Here is a 24,022-nt window from a genome sequence, read left to right as displayed (position 1 = left end):
TACACACACACACACACACACACACACACACACACACACACACACACACGCGACCATACTCACAATGCAGAACAGCTCTAGTAGCTCCCTCATTGTCCTCCTTAAACGTGTTTTGCTATACACTCACATACACTTGCTTTCAACGATGCCTCTGACCTGCCACATGACTGCACACACAATGACAGGGAGAGAGAGAGAGAGAGAGAGCGAGAGAGAGTGAGAGAGAGAGAGAGAGACTGGCAGTGTGGTAGAGTGCCATCCACATGCTTAGAGGAACAGGGAAAAAACTGGAGGGGGGGGGGGGGGGGGGGGGGGCAGAAGTGGAGGAGAGAGGAATGGACAGATTCCTGAGGGGAGGAAGGCAGATGGGGGGAAGGGATGAACAGAGGGGGGTGGTTGAGAGGAAACATTGTTTTTCTGTTGTCTCTTTCATCTCTCGTTCCTTTCTCTTACCATACCAAGCATTGTTCCTACTTTCTCCCTTTTTCGTTGTCACACCGATAATTTCTATCTCACAGCATTCCCCCGTTCTTCAAACCCTGTCTCTGTGGTAAACATGATCTAAATTAGTCCCTTCTACTCTTCACAGCAGTCAGAGGCAGAAGCCTGCGTGTCCAGAGGCACTTCCCGTAATACTGCTGCGCTCATCAGTCCTTAACTGCTTCAAACTGACACACACATACACACGCAGACACACTTTCACCAAGGAGCGGATGCATGCTCAGAGATGGGGCGAAACAATTTACCTGGCCTCAGATCACACATGTTTGCCCAACATGAAGCCAGAGCCCTGTCTAAAACCATTCACAGCTATATTTAGCAGTTCACTGTATTAAAGTTGACGATATATAATGGGCTTTGCAGAGTATTAAAATCTCCCAAAGCTGGAATTATTGGATGCATGTGTGCAGTCACTTGGTGTAAATGTAGGTTTGCTTTTGTGTGTTCCTTCCTATACCTCATTAGAGATGCGTCGGTGGTGGTTGTTCCTCATACGGACCCTGACTGGACTCTGGACCTCATCAGAAGACGTCCCAGACGCCTGGTCACTCTCCCCATCTGAACCCATCTTCACATTCTCATGGACAATACCTATAAAACACAGAGACACAAACACACAGACAGACTGTTATTGTCAGGAAGAGTAACTATTGGCAGAGAAACCAAACTTCAGCTGAATATTTTGACTTTAAAAGATAAATACTCCAACTGCATACTGCATAAATACTGTTACATGAAATTCAACACAGACTGTTCAAGTCAGTTTTATGTTTTATTCAAATAGTTGTTCAAATAGTATTCAATAGTGGAGTCCCAGTCCTTTGATGATGGACAGTACCACCAGCCACGCAATGGCTTAGTTGAGTTTTAAAAAATGCCATTGGTAAAAGGAGAAGGTCAGAGATCGATACAACCCTGCATGCACTGGGAGCTTTCCTGTTCCTGCTTGTCACCCCTACACCTCCAGCCCCTCCCAGAATCCATCTGATTAATGAGTCACAATGCTGCAGACAGGACTGCCTCCTTCTCCACGTCAGAGTGTGTAAATGTGGGGGAAGGGCCTCTCTTTGCGTTTAGTGCATGATGCTTGATAGATCCCCAGTCTGGGTCATGTACAGCACATGTACTATATGTGTGAGATCTGTGTATGTATGTACGCGTGCATGCACATACAATATTTAGTAAAAGACCTAGACCTCACTCCTATCAACAGTATAATCTTACCTTCAGATTATCTGATGTTTACATTCTAAACAATTTACCACAGGCAGAGGAGAGACAGCTCAAAGACAAATTATGAGACTGGTGCATGTAGTGGAAAAGAAAGTGATGAAGTGGAAAGAAAAATAAGTCCCTTGAGTGACTTTGACACCTCGGCTGCACGATAGAATGATTCAGAGGCAGATAGGTAAGCTATTTATCGTGGTGCAGCTTCTGTCATCTGCAGACTGGGGCAACACCACCTGACTCCGTTTCTAGGTCATGTGTGTGTATTTCATGTAGTCAAGGTTAGATCTGAGGAAAGCCTTCTCACCTATAGACACAGTGGAAACAGTGAAGTATGGGTGTTAACTAACCCTTTACTTTTTATAGTTTATTTGGTTAATAATAATTTGTTGGTTTCACATAGTATAATTATGTTTGAAACATCATACACACTGACGTACATCAGCATCTAATGGGGCACAGTGTTAAAACCTATACAACTAAAAGTTTGAAATACCTTTAAATGAAATAAATGTAAAAAGTAGAAAACTATATGTAACTAATATGTACACTGCATAGTATAGGCTGAACAGGTTGCACATACTAGAAATCAACTCTCAGCCGTGGTGGTGAAACATTACACCTGTGGTAATTTACACCACAGTGAGGAGAAACTGATCCCGGATCTACATACAGGCCAACACACAGGCATGACAAGTGAGTACAAGTACTGCTATTACAGTGTGTGACTGGTTTCACTCAATGTTTGAGAGACCATGATGGTTTGTGTTTGTGTCAGATGTGAGTATGAGGTACAGCACAACTGACCTGGAACAGCTTCTCCACAACACAACTAGAATAAACACCAAACCTATTTACTCCAACTTGATTTGATATGTTTGTTTTGAGTGGTTCCTTGTGTTCAATGTCCATATCAGACTAAGTGCAGACAGTAACTACTAGGCGCTTACATCGCCTCCCTGTGTGGGAGCCTGACTGGCCTATTTAAGGTTGCTGACTCTTACATTTGGACCAAACATTTGGGCTGGTTTCAGGACTTTTACTTACGTCACCCAACTCTGCATGCTGGACCTCCATCACGCAAATATAAACAGTTCTCAAAAAAATGTAAGTAAGATTTAATGCAAGACACATTCCATTTATTCAAGATTTAAGATGTTTAAAGTTGTAGGAGGGAAAGATGTTTGCCAAAAAAAAGGTTTTTATACTCCTTTAAAATAGAGACAAATATTAATATTGTAAAACTAAAACTATAGTATCAGTATCTATACAATATGTTCTGTTCTGCCCGAATCGATTATACTTACCGATACGGTTTCCTGGAGGACGGCATGAGTCCAGCACTCTAAGCATACGGAAAGGTGACAGCCTCAGTGGGGGTTCTCTCTCCCCTATTCTCATCCCGTCTCCCATTCTAGCCTCCCCCGTCCCTGAGTTTTCCAACCTAGCAGCGCGAGCAGGGCATCCCTGGGGTTTGCCTGACATATCCATGGTTCTAGAGGGTTCAAAGCCCTACAGTTAAAAGTCTGTTAAAATAATTTAATATAACTATAAAAAAAGATGGAGAAAATCCACAGCTCTTTAATTGGTAAATTCCAGTTCAGTCTTGATGTCCGGTCAATTAGTCTGTGTTGGACCCAGGTTTTGGGTGCTGCTGTTGATTAAATCTAGTCTTTAGGCTTTTGTTGCACCTCCAGTAAAGCTCCATGCGGTATAGAAAAGGTTGGTAGGACGCCACACTTATCACAATGCAACAACTCCCCTGACTGATACTCTACTTCTCTGTATTTTACTGAAGACACTCCCACCCTCCGCCTCTCCTTTGGTTTTCTGGTTCTTTTTCTCTCTGCAGTGACACTGCTTGCTGACTAGGGAAGGTCAAACACTGTGCAGGTACACAGAATGCTGCAGAGACAGTCGGCAGACCAAAGCTGAAAACTGTTACACCCCAACATCCCAGAATAAGACCGGATCCGTCTCCTGCTACACGAATTACAATGAAACACACACACGGCTCCTTCTAGAGTGAAAAACACTGCAATCCATCCGCGTCTCTCTGACTTCTGTCCTTCTTGCACTCTCTTCAGGCTACATTTTATATTCCTCTGTTTTTTCTTCACATGTCGGACCTCCTCCCTTCGTCCTCCCCGTTCTTCCACTGTTATTCAGCACAACACTCTATTCAGGTTGTTGTGCTGCTCTGCCTCTCTCCACTCCCTTCTCTTGATTGGTCCCTCCTTGCCTCGGGCGCCCCTATCAGTGCTTTCTGTGATGTTAGTGCTCATGTTCCCTCCCTTCACCTTGCTATCTCCTCCCTGTGTGGGTGACACCTATCTCTCTCCCTACACTCATCTTTGTCTGTGTCCAGAAATAGTGTTAAGTGTACAGTCAGTCCTGCCATCTGGTTTCTTTCTCTTCCTCATGCTCTTTCCTCATCTTGATTCTCTAGAGCTAAAATTGAAATCTATAAAGGCTTCTGAGTGATGCATGCAGCGTCCTAAGTCCAATCTCCGCTGAGCTCATATTTCTTTCCCTCCCTCTGTCCATTATTCAACCACCCTCAGCACTATAATCACCAAAGGTTTTTTATAAGGCTTAAAACCCTATTACTTCCTTAATGTTACACATTTCCGGTAAGCTAACTTACCCACATAGTACTACAGTATATAGAGTACTTCAGTTACAATAATATTACTATATATTTTTTTCTTTCTTTTCGAAAAAATAAAAAAAACACTATGGTGCTGTGGTGGACTTATATAAATTACCACACAACTTAAAGTACCTTCAGCAGCTCGCCATCATTCCTCGTTTCCCTCAATGCTTCCCATGAGGAGCCCATAAACGGGAGGCTTTTAGGACATTAATGCTTTGAGTGAGTACTGCATCCAAAATGTCAGCAAGACAGGGATCAAATCTCATTTTTCCACTTAACATTCTCAAGGATTAACACTTGTCTTCAAACGTATGTGAGTGCTGTGAGATAAAACCCCACCGCTCCCTTCATGTCAATAACTATGTTGACTTGTAACTAATAAAACTCACACATACAGAGAGGCTCACACACCCTATGTGTCAATAATGATGCACCTAATTTCAAAACTGCTTGTACAAACACAGCCATAAATAGGAGAAGTAAAATATAAGGTTGCAATGGGCTTAGAGCAGTAAATCTGTGAGATACTCGTCACAATGTACTGCTGAACACTTCACAAATATTGAAAGGATTCTAATCCAGCAAGTGCATTAAAATATTTAAGAAGTGCAGTGTTGATATTGCTTGTTGTAATGTTTTCATTCAGCCCCCATAATCTATTGTTTGGCATAGATTTTAAATCCAGAATAGCGTGTGTTTACGATGCACTGATAGACATATATTGATGTAGAAAGCGCCATCCTCGAGCTTCTGGCTCTTTAAAATGTCAAGGGCAAAAGCTTGCCAGTCTGCCCTCTACCCATCAATGTTTTTTTATATTTAAGTGCGCCTGTGTCTTTCAAAGACTTCTTTGGTCTATAGCTACCTCCACATAGGAGTTCAAGGTCTCATTCATAGCTTGGCTACTTTTATGATTCCAACTTAAATATGCATTTTTTTTCTTTTTATAAATACAGCAATCTGTATCCTCCAGACTATCGAGACAATATAAATCAAAGTGCATATAATATCCCCAAGGAATATACACATAGGAAAATGCTCACGGGGTTAGAGGGAGGAAGACTTCTGAATACAGCAATTATCTCAAAACCTTTTATCTGCATCTGAGGAATCACATTCATATACTGCGACCTACTGTAAGCTAAATGCCCCCCCCCCCAACATATTCCTTCAGCCTCCAGCATTAGTTAGTGAACCAGGGATCCGGCCTAACACACATACAACTTAAAGGACTACATAAAAGGAGTTCAGTACATGCAACATGCAACATACATACTACAGCAATGAATGCAGTGTCAACGCATTACCTTAAATACCTGGCACTGACAAGGCCCTTCATAGTGTACAAATACACCAGGGGTGGGATAAGTGGTCTGAAAATGGTTTTAACTCTAATGTTTCCTTTATTGTGGCTTTATTTGGAGGTTACATATAGTACTGTGATCTACACAGAGTAAAAAAAGACTGATACAAAAGGGAGAAGAGAAAAAGAGGAGACATCAGTAGCCGTATCAGAAATAGCGCCTTGCTATAGTAGGAGGGTTAACTAATCCCTAACAGACCTTTACCAACAGCTTTTAGATGAAATAGTGAAACGTGCAGTGCACATCTTTCCCAACTGTAAGTACAGTGTGATGGGAGTGGGTGTTGTTCCCATTAGCAACAGAGGAATCACAAACCTGTAAAAGCTTTCTGCTTTGGCTTCTGGCCAAACGCATCTAGCGTACACATACGGTACAAGCCCTCAGTCGAGCCCACTTACACAGATGAAAAATATGTTTAATTGAATACTACTATGAAGAGATAAAGCATGTTAGAAAAGAAGAGCAAGTAAGGAATGGTGGGTAATGGCTTTAGTGCAGCAGGAACGAGAGATTACATCATCATGTCGCTCTATTAAAGGGTACGACGTGCTCTGACTGCTGAGTGGCACACAGTGAGTCAGCGAGACCAACTGAGGGAAACACACACTAACACAGAGTACCTCCTAACATTAAAACAGTACCGTACCAAGGTTTAAATAATAGAATAGTATTTACTGTAGGCTCTGGACCAAGCCATGTCCTTTTAGAGCTGTAGTGGACTCACAAAGAGGCAAGCATGTAACTGAGATACTCTGCAGAGCAACAATTAAGTCTAGTGCACTCACTGCCATTTGACATATTTTTACTCTAACTTACATTTCAGTAATAAACTATCCGCAAAAGCCCAATGCATAAAACCTTGACACAGACTTGTCTGTCTATACATTTTTTAATGCTAAAAATCAATATGCCGAATAGGATTTTAAGAATGCTAAAATATAGATCACATTTCACTCAGGTTCAAGTTAAAGCTTCCTGCACATGCGCACCAGCATCAGATGAGGAATTAGAGCTGGAAACGTTTAAGCTTCATCCATCCGTCCACACGACTTGACACCAGCATAGTTCTCTTGTCAATCAGGGATGCGAGGACTCTGGGGACTCTGTTTGTTGTTCACATACCAGAGAACACAGTACAGAGCTAATATAATTCCTGGAGGAGTCATTTTGTACTACAGCAACAGTCATTGCTTCCTCTTTCCATGCACTATGTATTTTTCATCTCCCCCTTTCTGTTGCTCAAGCTACTGTAAATCAATCTATTGCTGTTTTCCACCTCCAGCTTTCAGATCTCTTTTTCTTTCCATCTTCACTCTGTCCCACTGCTTCAGACATAAGCCTTTTTCCCACAGTGGGAAATGAGATTAGTGGGATTCATCGAGCAAAGAAGCACATGTTCCATTACATAATGCAGACAGGCACAATGTATGTGTGTGAGTATGTGGATATGGTGAATATGCGTGTGAATTCCATGTGTATGCTGTGATGTCAGACTGTGTCAATAAGTACAGTTTTACACTTATTGATAACTCGCATAAATGTGTATATGCACAACAAACATGTGCACCGTTTTTGTTTTGTACAAAAAAATTAAATTGTAATCTTTACTAAATCATGGATTTGAGGAAATTGTGAAAAGTGAGATGAAAAATGTAAAGACAAAAATGACAGATGAAAGACGCTGAGAATCAAGTGCAATCAGTATGTGAGTAAATACAACATTAGTGTTTGCGTAAGTGGTGGAAGAAGAACACAGTTAAAGAGACCTCATGCCAGTTGTTAATTACCTAGTTAAACGTTTCTGATGTGTTACTTAGCATGTAGCCTTCCCTAGCTATTTTATTTTGTAACGTCTTAAACCTTGTGCCTTGAGATAACGTTTGTTGTGAATTGGAGCTATATGAATAAAACTGAATTGAGTTTAATACTTAATACACTGTCGTTTGCTCTAATGTATAAATGTTGTCGTAAATGTAAAACTTCAATCTTTCACATTTTAAGCATATACCAAACTTTAACTGCAGTTTAAAGAAAACCGTAAATGTGGAAAACACATTAGACAGATATAATTCAGCATAGTGCAAAGTACTGGTTTTAGTTAATATACTGTTACTTAAATAAAGATTTTTTACATTAAAGCCTGATTTTTGCATGTGTGTGGTTTGTATGAGTATGTGTGTGTCTGTACCAAGAGATCCAGTCCTGTGCAGGCTCAGGTAGGCTTTGTCTCTTTCCAGACCCCCACCCGGCTCTCTGCGCAAGGCGGTGCGGCCCAGATGACCAGCATATTGACGCAGGAAGGAGGGAGCACTATGGGAGGCAGGAGGGTGCATGGTGCACACCACCATGGGCTCTGAGATACAGCACGTGATGCAGATGGGCAGTCAGAGAGGGGCAGAAAATGACGGAAGAAAATGTGACAGAAAAGGCAAGAGTAAGAAAATAGCACTCAGGACGGCCGGTTGACACAAAGGTGAGAGGAGATAGAGGATGCAGTCAACCCAGAAAAGGTAGGTCAATAAAAAAGAGGAGGAATGATGGTGAGTGAATAGGAGCAGGAAAACCGAATGCAATGAGAGAAAAAACAGAAAAGATACGACACAAGGTCACACAGAGGCCAGACAGGGAGACAAAAGTTGATGTAGGAACAGTACAATACAAAGTGATGGATCAAATCATCAGAATACATACAGTCGATGTACCCAGATGAAAAGATGAAACAATTGTGATAAACTATTAAAATAACAATAGAAATGTGACACATATATAAGACATGAGGCTGCTGTCAGACATGCAAGGAAAGAGGCCACATGGGTGAGGGAATGACCAAAAACTGGTGGATGAGCTTTTTAAAAAGCCTTCACGTATCATCAATTTCTTCCACATTCATGAGCACTATTAAATACTTAAGCATGTGTGAGTCCACATGTAATGCAACATCCTATTTCCTCCACTGAGGCAAAAATGTTCAACCAAACTCCTCACAATCTGATCTAAAACAACCTTGACTGTTGCTTTTGTCAATCTTTTGCGTAGTATTCCTAAGATATGAATATGTATAAGATAGTGTGGGGAAGACAAGTGACACAGCAAGAAAAATGCATGTGCTTTTCTTTGTCCTCTACCTCATTTCCTACACCTTATTTTTCTAACTGCATATAGACAACTTCCCAAGACATATGACATCATAAAGATGCAAACACTCACAAAGATAACAAAATGTCCTTAGAAGGTGAGGTTGCAGATTTTTCCAAAGTGGACCTGCAGACGTAAAAGACGCCCACCAGATGGCAGCCATCCTTTCTGAGAATGACGCTGCTTTTTTGCACTTTCACCCAGTAGGGGAATCATCAAAGCTTTATGAAGTCACATACATTCTCAGCACGCTATTCTCTTCATTCTTGATGATTAACAAATGGGGTTAACAATGAAGTGATGAAGATGAAGCTGATGATGAGATGACAACGATGAAGGTAGATGGATGACAAGAGCTTCAGTTGAAAAGCTCAGATGAAACGTAACATTTACGTGTCAGTTTTTTGTTTGTCTGTGTGCATTCATGAGAATAGCCATGCAAAAGTAAGATATCCAATATCCATAAAAGATGCCATAATTTTGCATAATTTTCATGCATCTAGTACAATAATCTATTAATACCTCTGTTTTGACTCTACACCTACGCTTTCATTTGCAAACCACTACAGGAGGTAAACTTCCTTGTGTGGTGAAAAAGCCCTTGAGACCTTGAACGTCTACAGAACATGAGAAACTGCAATAGCATGGTTTGACTCCTCCTGTGTGGTAAGACAAATATCGGAGTTCAACTAATCACTGTGTGATTCCCAATAAGGTTAAAGATACAATGCAGACACAATATGTATATATCATTTTTATAAGCATGTGTCTGAAATGTGTTGTCTCCCACCTACTGTGGACTACGTGGTGAGTTATACCTATGTGCAAGCATGTATCAGTGCACTCGTTCATGTCTCACCATTGTCCCTGGCTGTGGATGGCTCGTCCAATGCCATCTGTTCTGCCAGCTCTGACAGGGAGTCGTCAACAGGCCGAGCGCTTCGTAAAGACATGGACAGCCTCCGCTTGATTATCTTCATCCTGTCCATCTTCCTGGCCGCACCACTGGGGCCCACAGGCCTAAAGGGGGACAAACACCAACATAATCAGTGTCATCATTAAGCTCCACCTGCCTCCCAGTCATCATATTCATCACTATTGTTGTCCTTGTAACAATCAACAGCCAGATCCTCGTTGCCCTGTCAGTCTTCATTGTACAGTGAAACTACTGCGGTGCAGTCTCTGCACATTTTTACAGTTCTTTGGGCTCCCAATACCTGTGTTTGTGCGCGCAGCACGTGTTCTCATTGTTATGTATACCAAGTGCAAACATGCAAACATAGCAAAATAAAAAACAAAGCATGAGGGAGAGGCAAATCCAGAGACAGTGGGGAATGAACAGAAAGACAGGAACAAACAAAACGTACAGAAAAAACCCTCTGACTGAGGCTCCCCAGAGGCTTCAGGCGAGAGCAGTTTCCCAAGATGAGCTGTGATTGACACACATTTCACTGGCTTTACCCGTGATACACTTGTGGTATACAAAAAGTACAAGCAAGTATTTATAGTATACAAGGGCTTATTTATATGCTAACACTCTTTCCAAGAAATTAATCGGATTGCACAAAAATGCAGTAAAGAATAAACATTTTTAATTGCTGTCCAACCTAAGTTACAACTCTGATGGAAAAGCACACCATAGTATATGTGGTTACAGGAGAAAGACGCGACCCATCCTTAAACTAAATCAGTGTGTAGCCCACATTGTTTTCTAGAAAAGTGCACTTCACATGCAGTGATAATTTATTTAGTCAGTGAGCTTTTAGAGTTAACTGTGGTTTACTGTGGCCCTCAGCTGATATTTAAAAAACTGTTTTACACATACAGTATATTTACGTTTTTATTTCTTCTTAACTTTTGTGCCTAGAAGTCACGTGTGCCTTACTTAATGCTCTGGCAAACTAGCCTTGAGGTAGATATGTCTGGTTATTTCTGAGGCCCTTCCACTTCTTACTCTTTCTATCTAACCCATAAAGACTTGGAGGCTCTGGCACGCACGCACACACACACACACACACACACACACACACACACACACACACACACACACACACACACACACACACACACACACACACACACACACACACACACACACACACACACACACACACACGGCATCCACTGCCTTCTCTTTGTATCCCCAACCTTGAAGGCTTCAACAAAAGCCATTCATCGCTCTCAGCCTTTCAGGCCTACTAGAGACAACCAGAGGCTCTGGAGGAATTCAAACCCAGTGATCCTAACTTAGGATGACTGGCCTTATTTTTGGAAAAGACGTGCTTAAATGATTAACCATTGCTAAGGCAGTTGTCTCTGTTAATTTACATAGGCTGAGTTGGTTTCAGCTTGGACTTGGATTCAAAATATTCCTCTCTATATTAAAAATAAATAAAAGGACAGCATGTCACCTTCGTTTCATATCAGTTGTCACCGACAGACTTTCAGAATGGAACAAATGTCCCTCCCCCCTCATTTGCATCTCTTCCCAGACTTTACTAAAGAATGAATACACAAAAAGATTGGACTCCCCCTTCTCAAGCAGCATTGCCATCCCTATAACATCACCAGCTAATTTTTAGCAATAAATGAGTCACTTTGTATGATAAGGTCCACTGTGTATTGCCTAGATCAATAATATTAGTAATCTTATCATAAATGCACAAGTATCCCTGCACACACCCATGTACGCATGCACACACAGACACATAATCAAGACTAATTTCACAGTCGCCATCTTATCTCAGTTGAATTAAACTGAACAGTATTGCAGGAAGAATCTCATTACCCAGGAGCTCACAGGGTGCAACTGTGAATTATTTAGTGTTTTCTTTCGCAGCCTAGGTTTTGAATTATATTCATATGTTAAAATATGAGTACAGTGTGCACATTAAAGAGCGAAAAACAATTATTATAAAGCCTCCGTCAAAGAGAAAATAAAGCCTAGAATAATGACTTGCAGTTTGTGTTGATCACACATCTTTCAGTGTTCTTAATTAGGTGCCATAATACATGGCTGTTGAAGGCCTGGTACAGATGGACATGTCAGTGTGAAAAGCTATGCAGAACCACATCAGTGAGTGGGACGAGACATGTGGCGTGAGGCTGCAGCGTGTCCAGGTCACACTTATTTATCAAACTAGAAAGACTTCAGACATCCAAACAACTCTGATACAGGTGTAATTATGTTTGAAGCATTGATTACTGCACTAGCAGTAAAGCACAGACCATGTAATAAAACAACAATAATGGATCAAAGGTTACTAGGATAAATGATGAAAAACAAGAAAATAAAACTTCTCCACCATCTTGCATTTTTGTTTACAGTCCTTCAGCATGTGTGTTTCCACATGTGTGTTGGTGGTTCGTGGATGTGGTAACATAGAAGTAAGGTGAACTGGCACACTCCACAGGAGGACAGAGGAGGAACACGGTCTGCAATCTGATTTATTCAAGACACACCATTTGGGTTGCTAGGTTACAGGCCCGGGCTGGAACCACAGTTTCTCTCTCAGAGGTGAAAAGAAGAAGAAAGGAGACAGACATAGGGGAAAACGGAAAATTCACAATTTACATCTCTCTAGCGCGCCTATCTACGCTGCTCCCCTTTACGGACATGCTCGTGTCAGCTATAAAAAACTTTTAGCCCTCCAGTGCTTTGGGGGCCACACAGCACTGCAGCATGGAATCTTTGCCAACCTGGCTCTGGTGTTCCTCTGGCAATTATGCCTCTTTAGGAGCCAAAAGAATTAATGGACCTGAGGACCTGAGTCTGCAGGATCCACACAGCACACACAGTCATTAGCTGGCAGCATGTTTGACACACTTATCTATAAACACACGCAGCCTTAGAAAAGTATTTAACAGAAGGGAAGATTTTCACAGCTTGTGTGCCCAAATTTTTGTCTTGTTCAGCCAAATATATTCGTACAGCCTGTGCCACTCCTTCTTGTCTATTCTCCTCAAACAAACAAGCATTCTTCTGCAATTCTGTGGCACACTAATCATGCGCATGCATGAACACATATACAATGTGGCAGAATGGAATGAGTGCTCAGTGGCACTTCGAACACTGCTTCACGCAGCAGCCTGAGGATGCATGAGTAATGCACAAATCTGCCCAACTGCAGAACCCCCCACACATCCACGCAAACATAAACCTACAAATAACTTTGTGAAAAAATGACTTAGCTATTACTGTTTGCCCTTTCTATTTCTAAGCTTTGTTAATGCTTCACAGGATTTTCCTGTAACTTAAAGTAAATCAAGCAAGCAGGATGAGAAAAAAATTATGGGAAAATATAAATAAATAAACAGAAACACAGAACTGCAGAGCAGAGGGGACATAATCTAAAATGCCACTGTGGAGGAAAAGAGACTAGAGAACAAATCTCTGCTACTGGAGAAATTAGAAAAATGTGCAAAAATTCAACATAAATTCATAAAAATGTGTCTTTCATCATTTGATTTCCTAAATATATTGGTATTTTGGAGAATTATAAAACAAATAGTTTAACCAACATAATATTATTCCACATGTTTAGAGTTTGTAAACAATGACACTGAACAATAAGGCATTTAAAACTTAAATGGTCTTTGTCAATGCCTGATTGTTAGGAGAAATAGTGAGCACAATATAAGGACTGCAACCCTTAAAAAAACATAGTCCTCTATAATGATTGTAACATGCAATATGACATATACAACCATCATATGACATTTATACAGAAATTTAAAAAATATTAACATTATCAAATTGTTATTCCGGTTCTTTAAAAGGATGCACATGCTGTCAATCTAGACGTCCCGCGTGCAGGTTTGCATAAATAATTTAGTCAAAGTCTATTTTCATCGCGCCGCTGAGAAACGAAGTGATACCTGCTGACGGTTCAACTGATCAACCTATCCCGTGTTTACACAGGGAGCGTTGGGCTGTCACATACGCTGCCAAGCGAACGTCGTGTAAAGTCGTAAAGCCGACATGGCTGCAGGGCAGCGCGTTGACGTGAGCAGCGGGGCAAATATCACGGGACCGGGCGAACACGCGGCGGTTCACGTCGGGCCTCGCTGGCACGGTCCTCTACCTCCCTGGCCTTTTGCGTTTTCGGTCATTTCCTCTCTCCCCGTGTTTTCCTGTCGTCAGTATCCGGGAGGGGGTGAGTCGGGCAGGGAAAGGAAAAAGTTCACCGCCGGCCGGTCACTTCACAAAGTCAATGGGAAGGAATTGGCTCGACGGTCGCTTTCGACTGTATTTCGTATATAGGATTTCACGTTTATTGTTGTGGGAAGGTCATGTCGAGTAAGTTAACAATGCGGTTGCTGCCTCTCATGCTGTGATGAAATATTACAATGATATTTAGCGCCGGCGAGCATTCACACTGCCTCCACATAGACGCACATTGCGCAACGATGCCCACTCAAAATCCCCACTACCTCGGGTAACACAACTCCACCTGCAATGTCAGAAGAGACGACCGCCGTGATTCTCCGCGGTTGCCCGTCGTCCCATCGTTGCCGATACGGCATCAAAACGTGGGGCGAACGCAGACTGGGCATAAACAAACCGAATACCGCCGCCACTGACCTGCTAGTGTTTCTGCTGCAGGGGACTATTGTTCCACCGCTGTGTGGTAATCCAGGCGGCACGCTGGGACCGAGCCACTGCGACAAGTTCCTCCAACTACTTCACCGAAAGGCACACAACGCTGCCTATTCGCCGCCCGACAACTCTCAGTCCCGGGTTTCACGCCGTGCCGCGGTGTCCCAGCGCCTCCGTGACTGCACCGTTGAGCTGTAATAGCGCATGATTCGTCTCCACTTTCGCTTACTAACCGCACCGTCCCGTCCGGTGATGATCAGCCATATCGCTGCTGCTGCGTGGATCCCAAGTGGAGGCAGTGGCGTGATCCCGGAAAACACCGCAAGGGGTGTGTGTTGCATTGTGTGTGTGTGTGTGTGTGTGTGTGTGTGTGTGTGTGTGTGTGTGTGTGTGTGTGTGTGTGTGTGTGTGTGTGTGTGTGTGTGTGTGGCACTCTAACCTCCACCCCCACCCCAGAACCTCTATCTGTATGTAAAACAGGGATCAGATAAATTAATCTGCCTTTTAAAAAAGCCCCATGGAGACTGGAATGTCTGGATTGAACATGACCACCAGACAGATTATAGGGGCCAAAGTGTCAATCATAGGATCAGTACACTCAAGTGCATTAAATGTAATAACAGTCATCAATTGTCCACGCACTAACAAGCGTCTCCTATCGATATGCAGGGACCTAGTCGCAGTGCTTTCACATAAAACCCTTTAAAGATGTTCAAATTACATTTATGTCAACGACACTGTTAGACCTAGACATTTCGGCCCAAGGGGATCACCTGGATCCCCAACAATGACGTGGGGAATTACAGATGACACAGCAGACGGTTACTAAGAGAATGTCCTCCTGCCACCGTGTGGCTCCTTTCGACAATAGCAGCTCATTTACGATCCAAATTCACCGAGTGGAGGAAAATCCTACAGGACCAGTTTCAACTGGTCGCAGTCTATAGCTACAGCAGAGAGTAATACTGCACAGCAACCTTTCCTACCCTACTAAAACTACACGACCACTAACCTTTTAACATTATATAGTATGTATTATATAGTATTTTGCTACACTTTTAAACAAAAGTAAGTTGGTTTTAAAACAATAAACAATATACCATTAAACCAATACCAAATGTGACCAGTAATACTACACTATACTGACGAATACCGTGAATGCACATTAGTCACAAATTAATTATGTAATATACAGTTTAAACACGAAGTATTTTTGTTAAAATACGCTGGCTGTAAAAACTAGTTAAGCTAAAGTAAAATGTTACACTAGTGCTAATGCTAGCACTGGCTAGCAAATTAGCTTCTTTTACCAAAGGGGCTTTGTTTGAGTTACGAGAATGCAGTTTTATTTACGTAAATGGTTAATTATGAAACAGTTCGAACTACTGTAATGACGGTAAAATATCTGTTCGTTTTCCAGGTTTTCGACGGCCTTGACCTCTAGAGGCCGCTAACGGTTTGCCCTACGACTCGTCTCAAGCCTCGGCTCCTCTGCAGTCGTTAGCTCGTGCGCCTTGTTGATAGGTTGTCAGGGGCAGCGCACTAGCTGAAGTTAGCTAACGCGGGATTATGTGACTGTTTTGAAGCTAGTTAACGATGACACATTTATTTATCAAAGAGGACGACTGCTGTCATACGCGGCTTTCTGTTGGAAGCCGTCTTGTTTTTACGGCTAAAAGCAGAAGAGTAATTTTCTATCGGCACTGGCAAAGCTTTCATTCGCCGTTTGCATCGTAGGTAGCTAACGGCTAGGCTAACGTGGGAGGGCGTAGAGTGACAGGACGCTACCTTGACAGCAACTGTACCCAGTCGGTACGTCATCAGATTTCAATTGCAATTGATGACTGCATGAATCGAGTCGTCTGGTGCGAAAATGGATGACACCGATGAGATTTTCACGGAGCCTGATGAATTCCTAGACGGTCACAAACCGTCGGCATCGCCCTACAATTCCCCCTTCCGCTCCACTCGGCTGCCCATCCAGAGGAGCAATGTGTGCTCTCGGGCATACTTCGTTGTGGTCATGGTCTTCTTTCATGTGTACATACTGAATGTTATCGCCCTGCTGCTCTACGTGCACTACAACAACGGACCCGGGGACCTTGTCAGCAGAGACGGGCCGCCGTCGGTGTCGGTGACTGAGCGTGAAAGCTCCTTGCCTCACGCTGCCCCAGCATCCAGAGAGCTGCACGAGGAGGACTACGTTTCAAGCTTCAGTCTTCCTCGTCTTGAGGGGATACGCGTAAGATAAAATAGCTTCTATGATTGAATAAAAAGTCTAAAAACATATTTTATTTGCAGCTACCCAAATTAAAACATACATATATTAATAATATAATAATTGATTATATGTGTTGTCATTCAGAGATGCTACAGCATTTTGACTGTATTGTCCACGTGTCTTCTGCAGGTAGGGTATGTCCAACAGGTGTCCCTCACGCCAGACAGAACACATGAGATGAAGACGCTGAGCCTGAAACCTCTGCTCTTTGGTAAGTTTCTGTCACAAATATATTGTATGCCAATAAGATTTAGTGATTAACATTTTATTATGCTCAAAGTTATACAAATATAAACCAGCAATAAAATACATGGATATGTACATTACACAAATCTTCTGCCAAAGAGACATTTTCTTCAAAACCAGCGTTATTATTAAGGTTTAACATGATATTATAAAACCAGACAAAACATTATATACAGATACAAACCAAAATATTATTGTGATTGATCTAACAGTAGCTCTATTTTTTTCTCCATAATCCTAACTTCGACATTGATAATGCTTCCATTTCCGTGCTGCTGCCATCAGGTTCTTGTCCCGTTTATGCCAGACATAAGCCTTGTTGACCACCAATCGATCACCCTGTACAAGGCCTGTCACTAAGAACGTGCCACCTCGTGGGTGGCTCCGCGTCATGTTTTTCACACACGTGGCATCCCTTTCCAGCCACAGCTCAATGCGAGAACGTACCTGTCCACCCAAGAGCGGACCATGCTTCAGAACGTCTAGTTTAGCAGCCAGAGAAAACTGAGACAGGCTTACTGGACTGTACTGAAGTCGGGTTATTCGCAGTTTCACAACTGGGAAGAAACAAATACAAATCCTTGATGGTGTCACCTGAAGCAGCTATCAATTTCATAATTAAGAGTTAGACAAGATAAAAGATGAAAAAGTGTTGATACGCACCAAAATCACTCCTACAGAAGGTTTCCAGTGTATCTTTTGAAGATGAGGTTTCCTCTAGCTCACAATCCCGACAGCTTGCCTGAGGCACTGAAATAATCAATCAACAAACTAGATAATTCATCATATTAAGTTAGTTTGAGTTGAGCAGTCTCTGTAGTCACTATCTCACCTCTACGTCTCCCCATGTGAACAGTTGTATTAGTGATGGAGGAGATGCACATGAGATGGTCTGCAGGATACTGGTCACAGCGCAGAATTTCTGGCCAGGGGTAGCCATAGCAACTCATGATTGGGGCGCAGCTGTCCCGTACAGACTCACACAAACTCCTGCAGGGTGATATGAACCTGGTAAAGAAGAAAGGGAGAGAGAGCATGAAGTACATAGTAGGCAAAAGGATTTAATATAATAGTATTGTTTCTCTGTATTATCACTCAATAGCATATAAGTCAAAGCAACATGTCTAATATTGACATTGTTACAAACAAATATCATTTGTCAAAAGTGGTCTCCCACAGACAATTTGTACATAAAGTCAATTTATGAGTCGGAGAAAACTTACCTGTCAAGGCAGATGGGGGCAAAGAGAGAACAGAGAAAGATGCGAGCATCAGGGTGGCATTCCCTGGCAAGTAGTGGCAGCCAGCTAGCACTCTGTTGTACAGCCTCAGCTGGAGACTCGTGGCCCAGCAGATTGGGCATCCTCATAGTGTCATAGCCGATGTTTTGACACAAGGCCATTCCAGCTGGTATGGGGACACAGCGAGTGGACCTGCGGGGCTCCCACAGGCCACTTTCTCCTATAGAAAACACGGACCTCAAGCCAGTAATGGTATCAGTGTCCCCCCAAACATCGTCATCCTCATCTGCTGCTTCAGCTCCTGGTCCAGAAATGAGACTGTGCCCAGATTGGCTGTTGGCTTTCAAAGGTCTCCTGTCCTCACTCTTGACCTTTTCTCTGCCATCAGACCTTGCTAGTCCCTGCCTCCCAGCCCTGATTCTACTGTCACCAGGACCAAGTGTCAATATGCTGCTCAGTCCAGTACTCAGAAGGAGAAACAGTATAGTAGCTGAATGGAAAGATTTCCTGTAAGTAATAGAAGAACTGATGTCTGCAGTCATCCTGGAAAAGAAGTTAGAATGATGGAGAAACCCTCAAGTGCCTGTCTGGAGTAAAAGAAGACCCTGGTTTGGCAGTGCAGGGGGCTGGATGGCTGAATAGGTGTATTTATTGTGGGTGGTGGTGACATTTGCATAGGAAGGGGAAAGGGGAGGTGTAGAGAAGAGAAGAGAGGGGTGGGGCCCAAACCAAAGTACAGTATCAATAGAAATGAGCTGATTGAAGAGTGCTGCTAGAGACTGGACCTTACGTATCTAAATTCTACATTCTACTTTTTTCTTTTTTTTTAAATGCATCTTGTGTACTGAAGATTATCTTATCCTCCTTTTTATTACAGAAGACTAGTTATTCAAGTCACTTTACTTCTAAGTGTTTAGTCAGAGGCTTGTGTGTTTGTTTGTCTCGTCCTGCTGTGTGGCCTCGACCCGATTCCTGTTCAGACAAGCAGGTCACTTCCTTTTAGGCAGTGAAAAAAGACAGTGGTGGGAGGGAGGAGAGAGAGGGAGGCTCATTCTACCTTCTTTCATATCAGTTATCCAGATTAATGAGACTTGACTAGACAATAGGAATTCAACAAGTGGATGTTGTGCAAGACACACTGGTGATAAACAAGGCCTCTACTGTCCAGTCAGCCAACCTGCCGGAAGCTGTTGATTAGGAGAGGAAATAACTGACCGACATGGATGGATTCCCGCAGAGCCTGCTTGGGGGAGGGGAGGGGGGGGGGCTTTACGCCTAATGTGTTATTGTAATTTAGTTCACCAATTCTGATTCTGTTCTTCAGTCACCACTTTTTGCTAATTGATATCAGCAGTTACAGAGTCCCAGCAGCCCACACACTGTCTACTCTCCTTGCCCAGTGACCACATTCATTAAACCTGTCAGTGGGACAGGCAATGCCACAAATTACTCACTGGGGAGTGACATCTTATACTCATTATTTTTACAGTCGATTCCTGTGCTTAGGCACCTTCTACATACATGCAACAAAGAGAGGTATTAAAAATAGCTTTAGCTGAAGTTATTGTGATCAGAGTCATAACATTTATCTTTTTTTCTGAGATGTAATTATTATTGTTGTTTTCTGGATTTTGTAGAAGCTGGCATTGTATTTGTCTCATCTCTCAGGGCCCAAACACTCTTACACACTTATTAGCAGACACTGATCAAAGACTTGCGAAATTGTACCTCCACCCTGAAAGGGTTTGATAGGTAATCTAAAGTAATCCGTTTAGTAGTCTGACAGCTCAGTCCAGGGCTGAAAACAGATCTTCTAATCCACTTAAAAGTCAGTTGCTTTCTCTCACACATCTGCAGTAAAGTTCAGCATGACTTGTCTGGTGTAGAGATTTAAGTAGGACCTTTCAAGCTTTAATTTTATCTACATTATTTCATTTTTATATAATTTTGTGTTTAAGGGATGACCCAGACATGATTGACTGTTAATGGTGTCAATCTGCATTTGAAAAGCCACTTCAGTGTACTGGCTTTTATCAAGTACAGCTCTTATTGTTGTCTGATCTCCATGTGTGAATGTGAGCTGTTATGCACACCAGTTAATCAGTTAAACTCAGATCTAAGCCACACTTTGCATGTTTTTGATTAGCCTTGTCTAATCCTCTAGCCTTAACCCAATCCATGTTGAATAATATTGACTTTACAAACCCTGTTTAATGTAATATAAATAGCATATTTTGTTTATTAGCTAGCTACAGTAGGCTGGCTCTATAAAAAATGCATCCAATATTCAATTTGTCAAAGTCTTACTGGTTGTCACTGTTTTTTACTCTCTCCCTGTCAGAAATCCCTGGCTTCCTGTCAGAAGAAGAGTGCCGTGTGGTGGTGCAGCTGGCTCAGCTAAAGGGTCTCATGGACAGCCAGGCCCCATCAACCAGCCAAGGACAAGAGGAGCCCAACCAGCCTCTACTTTCTCTTAGTACAGAGGAGATCTTCAGTCTTTTAGACCTGAACCAGGATGGGCTGCTGCAGAAGTTTGAGGTACAGAGACGTGTCATACTCATGCTATATAAGAAATCAGATTAAAATGTATTTTAAATAAATCCTAAAGATTAAATGAGACTTGGAAATAAGTGAAAACATTCTGGTATCTCCTACAGATTGTGAGTCACTCACATTCTAGAGATGGAACTTGGTTGAGTCCAGAAAGTTTACGGCAGATACTTGCCGGACTGGAAGCCCATCAGACAGGTTTGTGTTTCCATGGTTTACATGTGTCTGTCTACATTAAACAGTTTAGAGATGACTATGAGTTGACTTCAGCCCTCAGGCACTCAAAGTGCAAGAGTAGAGTTATTCAGTCAAACATGGAATTTTCAGACTTTGTTTTCCTATTTCAAATGACATTTATTTAATTTAATTTGAGATGAACAGGTCAATACGTTATATCAATTGTGTACAGTAAGTAGCTAGGGACCAGTGGCTGAGATTGCGTGCAAGTCTTTTTGAGCACAAGATGAGCGACACTGTTTTGACCTGGTGCCATTGTGCCAGTCATTGTACACATCCCAGTCTGGATGTGCCTCATTAAAAGCTGATTATTCTCCAACCCCTTTTTTTTTAATTTCCCATACACCCCCACCACCTCTACACTATTTTGTTAAGCACCACCCAGCCACCCCTCCCCCTAGCCACCTCTTCTTTGGCACCCTAGACTTATTGTTGCAGCTAGGCCACAATCTCCCAGGGGAAGTGATGAAGGCCAGACATTAATTTAGCTGAAAATAACTGCATATAGTTAGACAAAGGACAGAATGGAATAAAAAAATAGACATGCAATAGCTTGTTGTTTTTAACACGTCCCACGATTCCACAATAAATGAAATTGAACTAAATTGTGATGGCATGTGTAATAATTTTATATTTCTCCATATTTGTAGCTATGTAGTCATCAATGTTTAATTGATGCATTTTATAAGATTATGTATTTTATATGTACTACCTTTACAAAGAAAAATCCAGTAAAGAACTGTTTGTGCTCATGCCAGGGATGCTTACACTGGAGGATTTTAAGAGAGTGTACAACGTGTCCAAAAGCCCCGGAAAACAGCGAAGTGGGAAGATTCTGAGTCAGTTCAAACAAAGAAGCAAACATGCATGGCTTTACCAGGGCCTGGGATCCCACCTTGTCCTGCAAACACTCAGGAATAGGTAATCACTGGACCTATACACACACTGTCCTATGCTCAAACACACCTGTTATAATGATGAACTCTCTCCCAGAGTAATAGGTCTGACGCGTCTGCCCTCTTCATTGGTTGAGCTGAGTGAGCCGCTGCAAGTGTTACGCTATGAGCTTGGTGACTTCAGTGATGCCCACCACGATAGTAACCCTTCTCATTCAGAAACTACATGTGCACATACACGACTGGCAGGAAACACATCTGCTCTCACGGAGGTCTCGTGTAGGTGTGTGTGCGAATCTAATTTTAGTTATCTTGTTTGCATTTTTGTTGATTTGATTTCTCATATTTAACATACCAAAAAGAAAACTAACCATTCTATAATATCTTTCTTGTTATATCCCAGATATGTTACTGTGTTGTTCTACCTTAACTCTTTGGAGGAGGGCGGTGAGACAACTTTTCCTGTGGCAGACAATCGAACATATGAAGAACAAGTGCGTGTTCTTTCTTTTCTTTTACCGTCAGGAAAAATGATGATGACACATATGACCTGACTGCTGCTTATAAGATGCAGACAGTGCCAGTGACAGAATGTGACACCTAAGTGAACTTTTTTCTAGGCACTAGTCCAGGATGGTGTGGATTTGACAGACACCCAGGAGACATGTGGCAGAGGAAATCTCAGAATAAAACCTACTGCTGGGACTGCTCTCCTCTGGTACAACCACCTTTCTGATGGCAGAGGTAAGAACAAATGTCCTAGAAGATCAGAATCATTGCATTTTTCTACGGAAGCAGGGTACATCTAACTAACTAACTGTCAGCAGCCTTTAGCCATAAATCCATGGGGAACAAAACTTTTAGAAGTTGTTTCTGAAAGTATATCAGGTTATTTCATACACACTTTTATACACTGGTCAGAATTTTTCTTTTCACTCATCTCACTTTACATGTTCAGAACTGCTCTTTCACTGTTCATTTCCCCTCCCTTCCCTAGGGTGGATGGGTGAGCTTGATGAGTATTCCTTGCATGGCGATTGCCCTGTCAGGCACGGGGTGAAGTGGTTGGCCAACAGCTGGGTAAATGTGGACCCAGACCACCAGATGCAGGCCCGCTACCAGAGACTAGTTGCTCAGAAGCATCAAGTAAAGTCAGGCTTGGAGGAACACTACCAACCTCTCTCACACAGCGACCTCCACCAGGATCTATAGCCAGGTTTTCTGATGACAGTGTAAATCATTTTAAATGTCAGCCAGGCACCAATGAAACTACTGAGGTCTGACAAAACTTTTGTCTGAGGCTGGACTTGATATGAAAAAGACATTGCACACGTGTTTTCATTAGTAATCAGTAAATGTCTTACATTATACTGCATTATTCAAGCTTTAAGTGTCTTTGATGTCCATCTACATTTGCTTAACACATATGATATAGATTTGTGGGGAGTAAATTCATTAGTTTTTTTCACAGTTCATTTATAGTACATGAAAGAATTAAAAAAAAATAAAGTCAATCTTTCTTAGTTCTCACCTTACAGAAAATTGCAGATCACAGGAATAACCTGTCCATTGGTAGCTGAATACAGGTTGGAAGACAGTAGTTATAGCCTGCCTGTTTTGTATGTTTGTTAGACTGCTGCCCTACTCTTACAGGTCAGTGCTTTTAATCATAGAATCAAAGCCTTTTGTTCCAGACAGTATCACAATATTTACATATGAATAGTTTCCTGAAGGAAACTGTGTGGCATCCTTGTCTGTTCTGTTAGTCACTTTTTCAGGGATTATAAGGGTTTTATCGTGAAATGTTATGTAATGTGTTTGCCATAACTTCAATTGCTAGACTGCTATAGATTGAAAGAAAATATTTCTTCTTGGTGGTGGTTGTTGAAGCCATTCAGGTGTATTTTACTTTTAGATGATATTTAGATTTTATTTATTCACACAACTCAAATGTTTTATTGTTTGAGTATTTATTTGTCTCTTAAATTATTTAAGTTAAATGACTGCCTATTTATTTATTTACAGCGTGATATTGCACTGAACTTGTCACTGTATTTGTTCTATCTTATATTATAAACTCGTTTTATTA

The 24,022-nt window shown here is 42.0% G+C and overlaps 3 protein-coding genes across 14 annotated transcripts in view; 1 reads left to right on the top strand and 2 right to left on the bottom strand.

Moving 5' to 3' along the window:
• LOC114858528 (cyclin-dependent kinase 17-like) overlaps positions 1-16,411 on the bottom strand; it is a 27,472-nt gene extending 11,061 nt beyond the window's left edge. For 5 of the 12 annotated variants that reach the window (XR_008695168.1, XM_041071465.2, XM_029155884.3 and 2 more), the window contains exons 1-4: positions 14,468-14,764; positions 9,743-9,903; positions 7,937-8,101; positions 959-1,092 (exon numbers count right to left, since the gene is read on the bottom strand). Coding sequence is in view for 11 of the 12 variants with exons in the window: in XM_041071465.2 (XP_040927399.1) it covers positions 959-1,092; positions 7,937-8,101; positions 9,743-9,872 (429 nt within the window). In the remaining variant the exon portion in view is untranslated. Of the gene's footprint in view, positions 1-958; positions 1,093-3,035; positions 4,747-7,936; positions 8,102-9,742; positions 9,904-13,761; positions 14,267-14,336; positions 14,443-14,467; positions 14,765-16,270 lie in introns of those variants that run through there. The other 7 variants (XM_041071466.2, XM_029155888.3, XM_041071468.2 and 4 more) reach the window with 7 other exon arrangements.
• On the top strand, positions 16,356-24,022 carry LOC114858530 (transmembrane prolyl 4-hydroxylase-like). Its single transcript, XM_029155893.2, has 9 exons — positions 16,356-16,724; positions 16,893-16,974; positions 20,592-20,788; positions 20,908-20,998; positions 21,796-21,958; positions 22,031-22,216; positions 22,337-22,427; positions 22,554-22,677; positions 22,931-24,022. Exons 1-9 carry the CDS (start codon positions 16,356-16,358, stop codon positions 23,143-23,145), a joined length of 1,518 nt encoding a protein of 505 aa, XP_029011726.1. The 3' UTR covers positions 23,146-24,022.
• LOC114858531 (secreted frizzled-related protein 5) lies at positions 17,024-19,485 on the bottom strand. Its single transcript, XM_029155894.3, has 4 exons — positions 18,233-19,485; positions 17,842-18,017; positions 17,673-17,759; positions 17,024-17,566 (listed from the first exon to the last, which is right to left on the bottom strand). The coding sequence occupies exons 1-4, from the start codon at positions 18,790-18,792 to the stop codon at positions 17,247-17,249; spliced, it is 1,143 nt and encodes a 380-aa protein (XP_029011727.1). The 5' UTR covers positions 18,793-19,485; the 3' UTR covers positions 17,024-17,246.

This window comes from Betta splendens, chromosome 7, assembly GCF_900634795.4.
Source record: "Betta splendens chromosome 7, fBetSpl5.4, whole genome shotgun sequence".
NCBI classification, from domain to species: domain Eukaryota; kingdom Metazoa; phylum Chordata; class Actinopteri; order Anabantiformes; family Osphronemidae; genus Betta; species Betta splendens.
Note: the sequence above shows the minus strand (reverse complement) of the source record. Positions and strands in the feature narration are given on the sequence as shown.

What these genes read in the sequence shown, in the direction of transcription:
- LOC114858530 (XM_029155893.2), top strand. Translation starts at nt 16,356, where the DNA reads ATGGATGACACCGATGAGATTTTCACGGAGCCTGATGAATTCCTAGAC. An exon ending in ACTGGAAGCCCATCAGACAG is followed by an intron (nt 20,999 to 21,795) that starts GTTTGTGTTTCC and finishes TGCTCATGCCAG; the next exon opens with GGATGCTTACACTGGAGGAT. An exon ending in CCACCTTTCTGATGGCAGAG is followed by an intron (nt 22,678 to 22,930) that starts GTAAGAACAAAT and finishes TCCCTTCCCTAG; the next exon opens with GGTGGATGGGTGAGCTTGAT.
- LOC114858531 (XM_029155894.3), bottom strand. Translation starts at nt 18,792, where the DNA reads ATGACTGCAGACATCAGTTCTTCTATTACTTACAGGAAATCTTTCCAT. An exon ending in TCACATGGGGAGACGTAGAG is followed by an intron (nt 17,760 to 17,841) that starts GTGAGATAGTGA and finishes TGATTATTTCAG; the next exon opens with TGCCTCAGGCAAGCTGTCGG. An exon ending in CTTCTGTAGGAGTGATTTTG is followed by an intron (nt 17,567 to 17,672) that starts GTGCGTATCAAC and finishes GTTTCTTCCCAG; the next exon opens with TTGTGAAACTGCGAATAACC.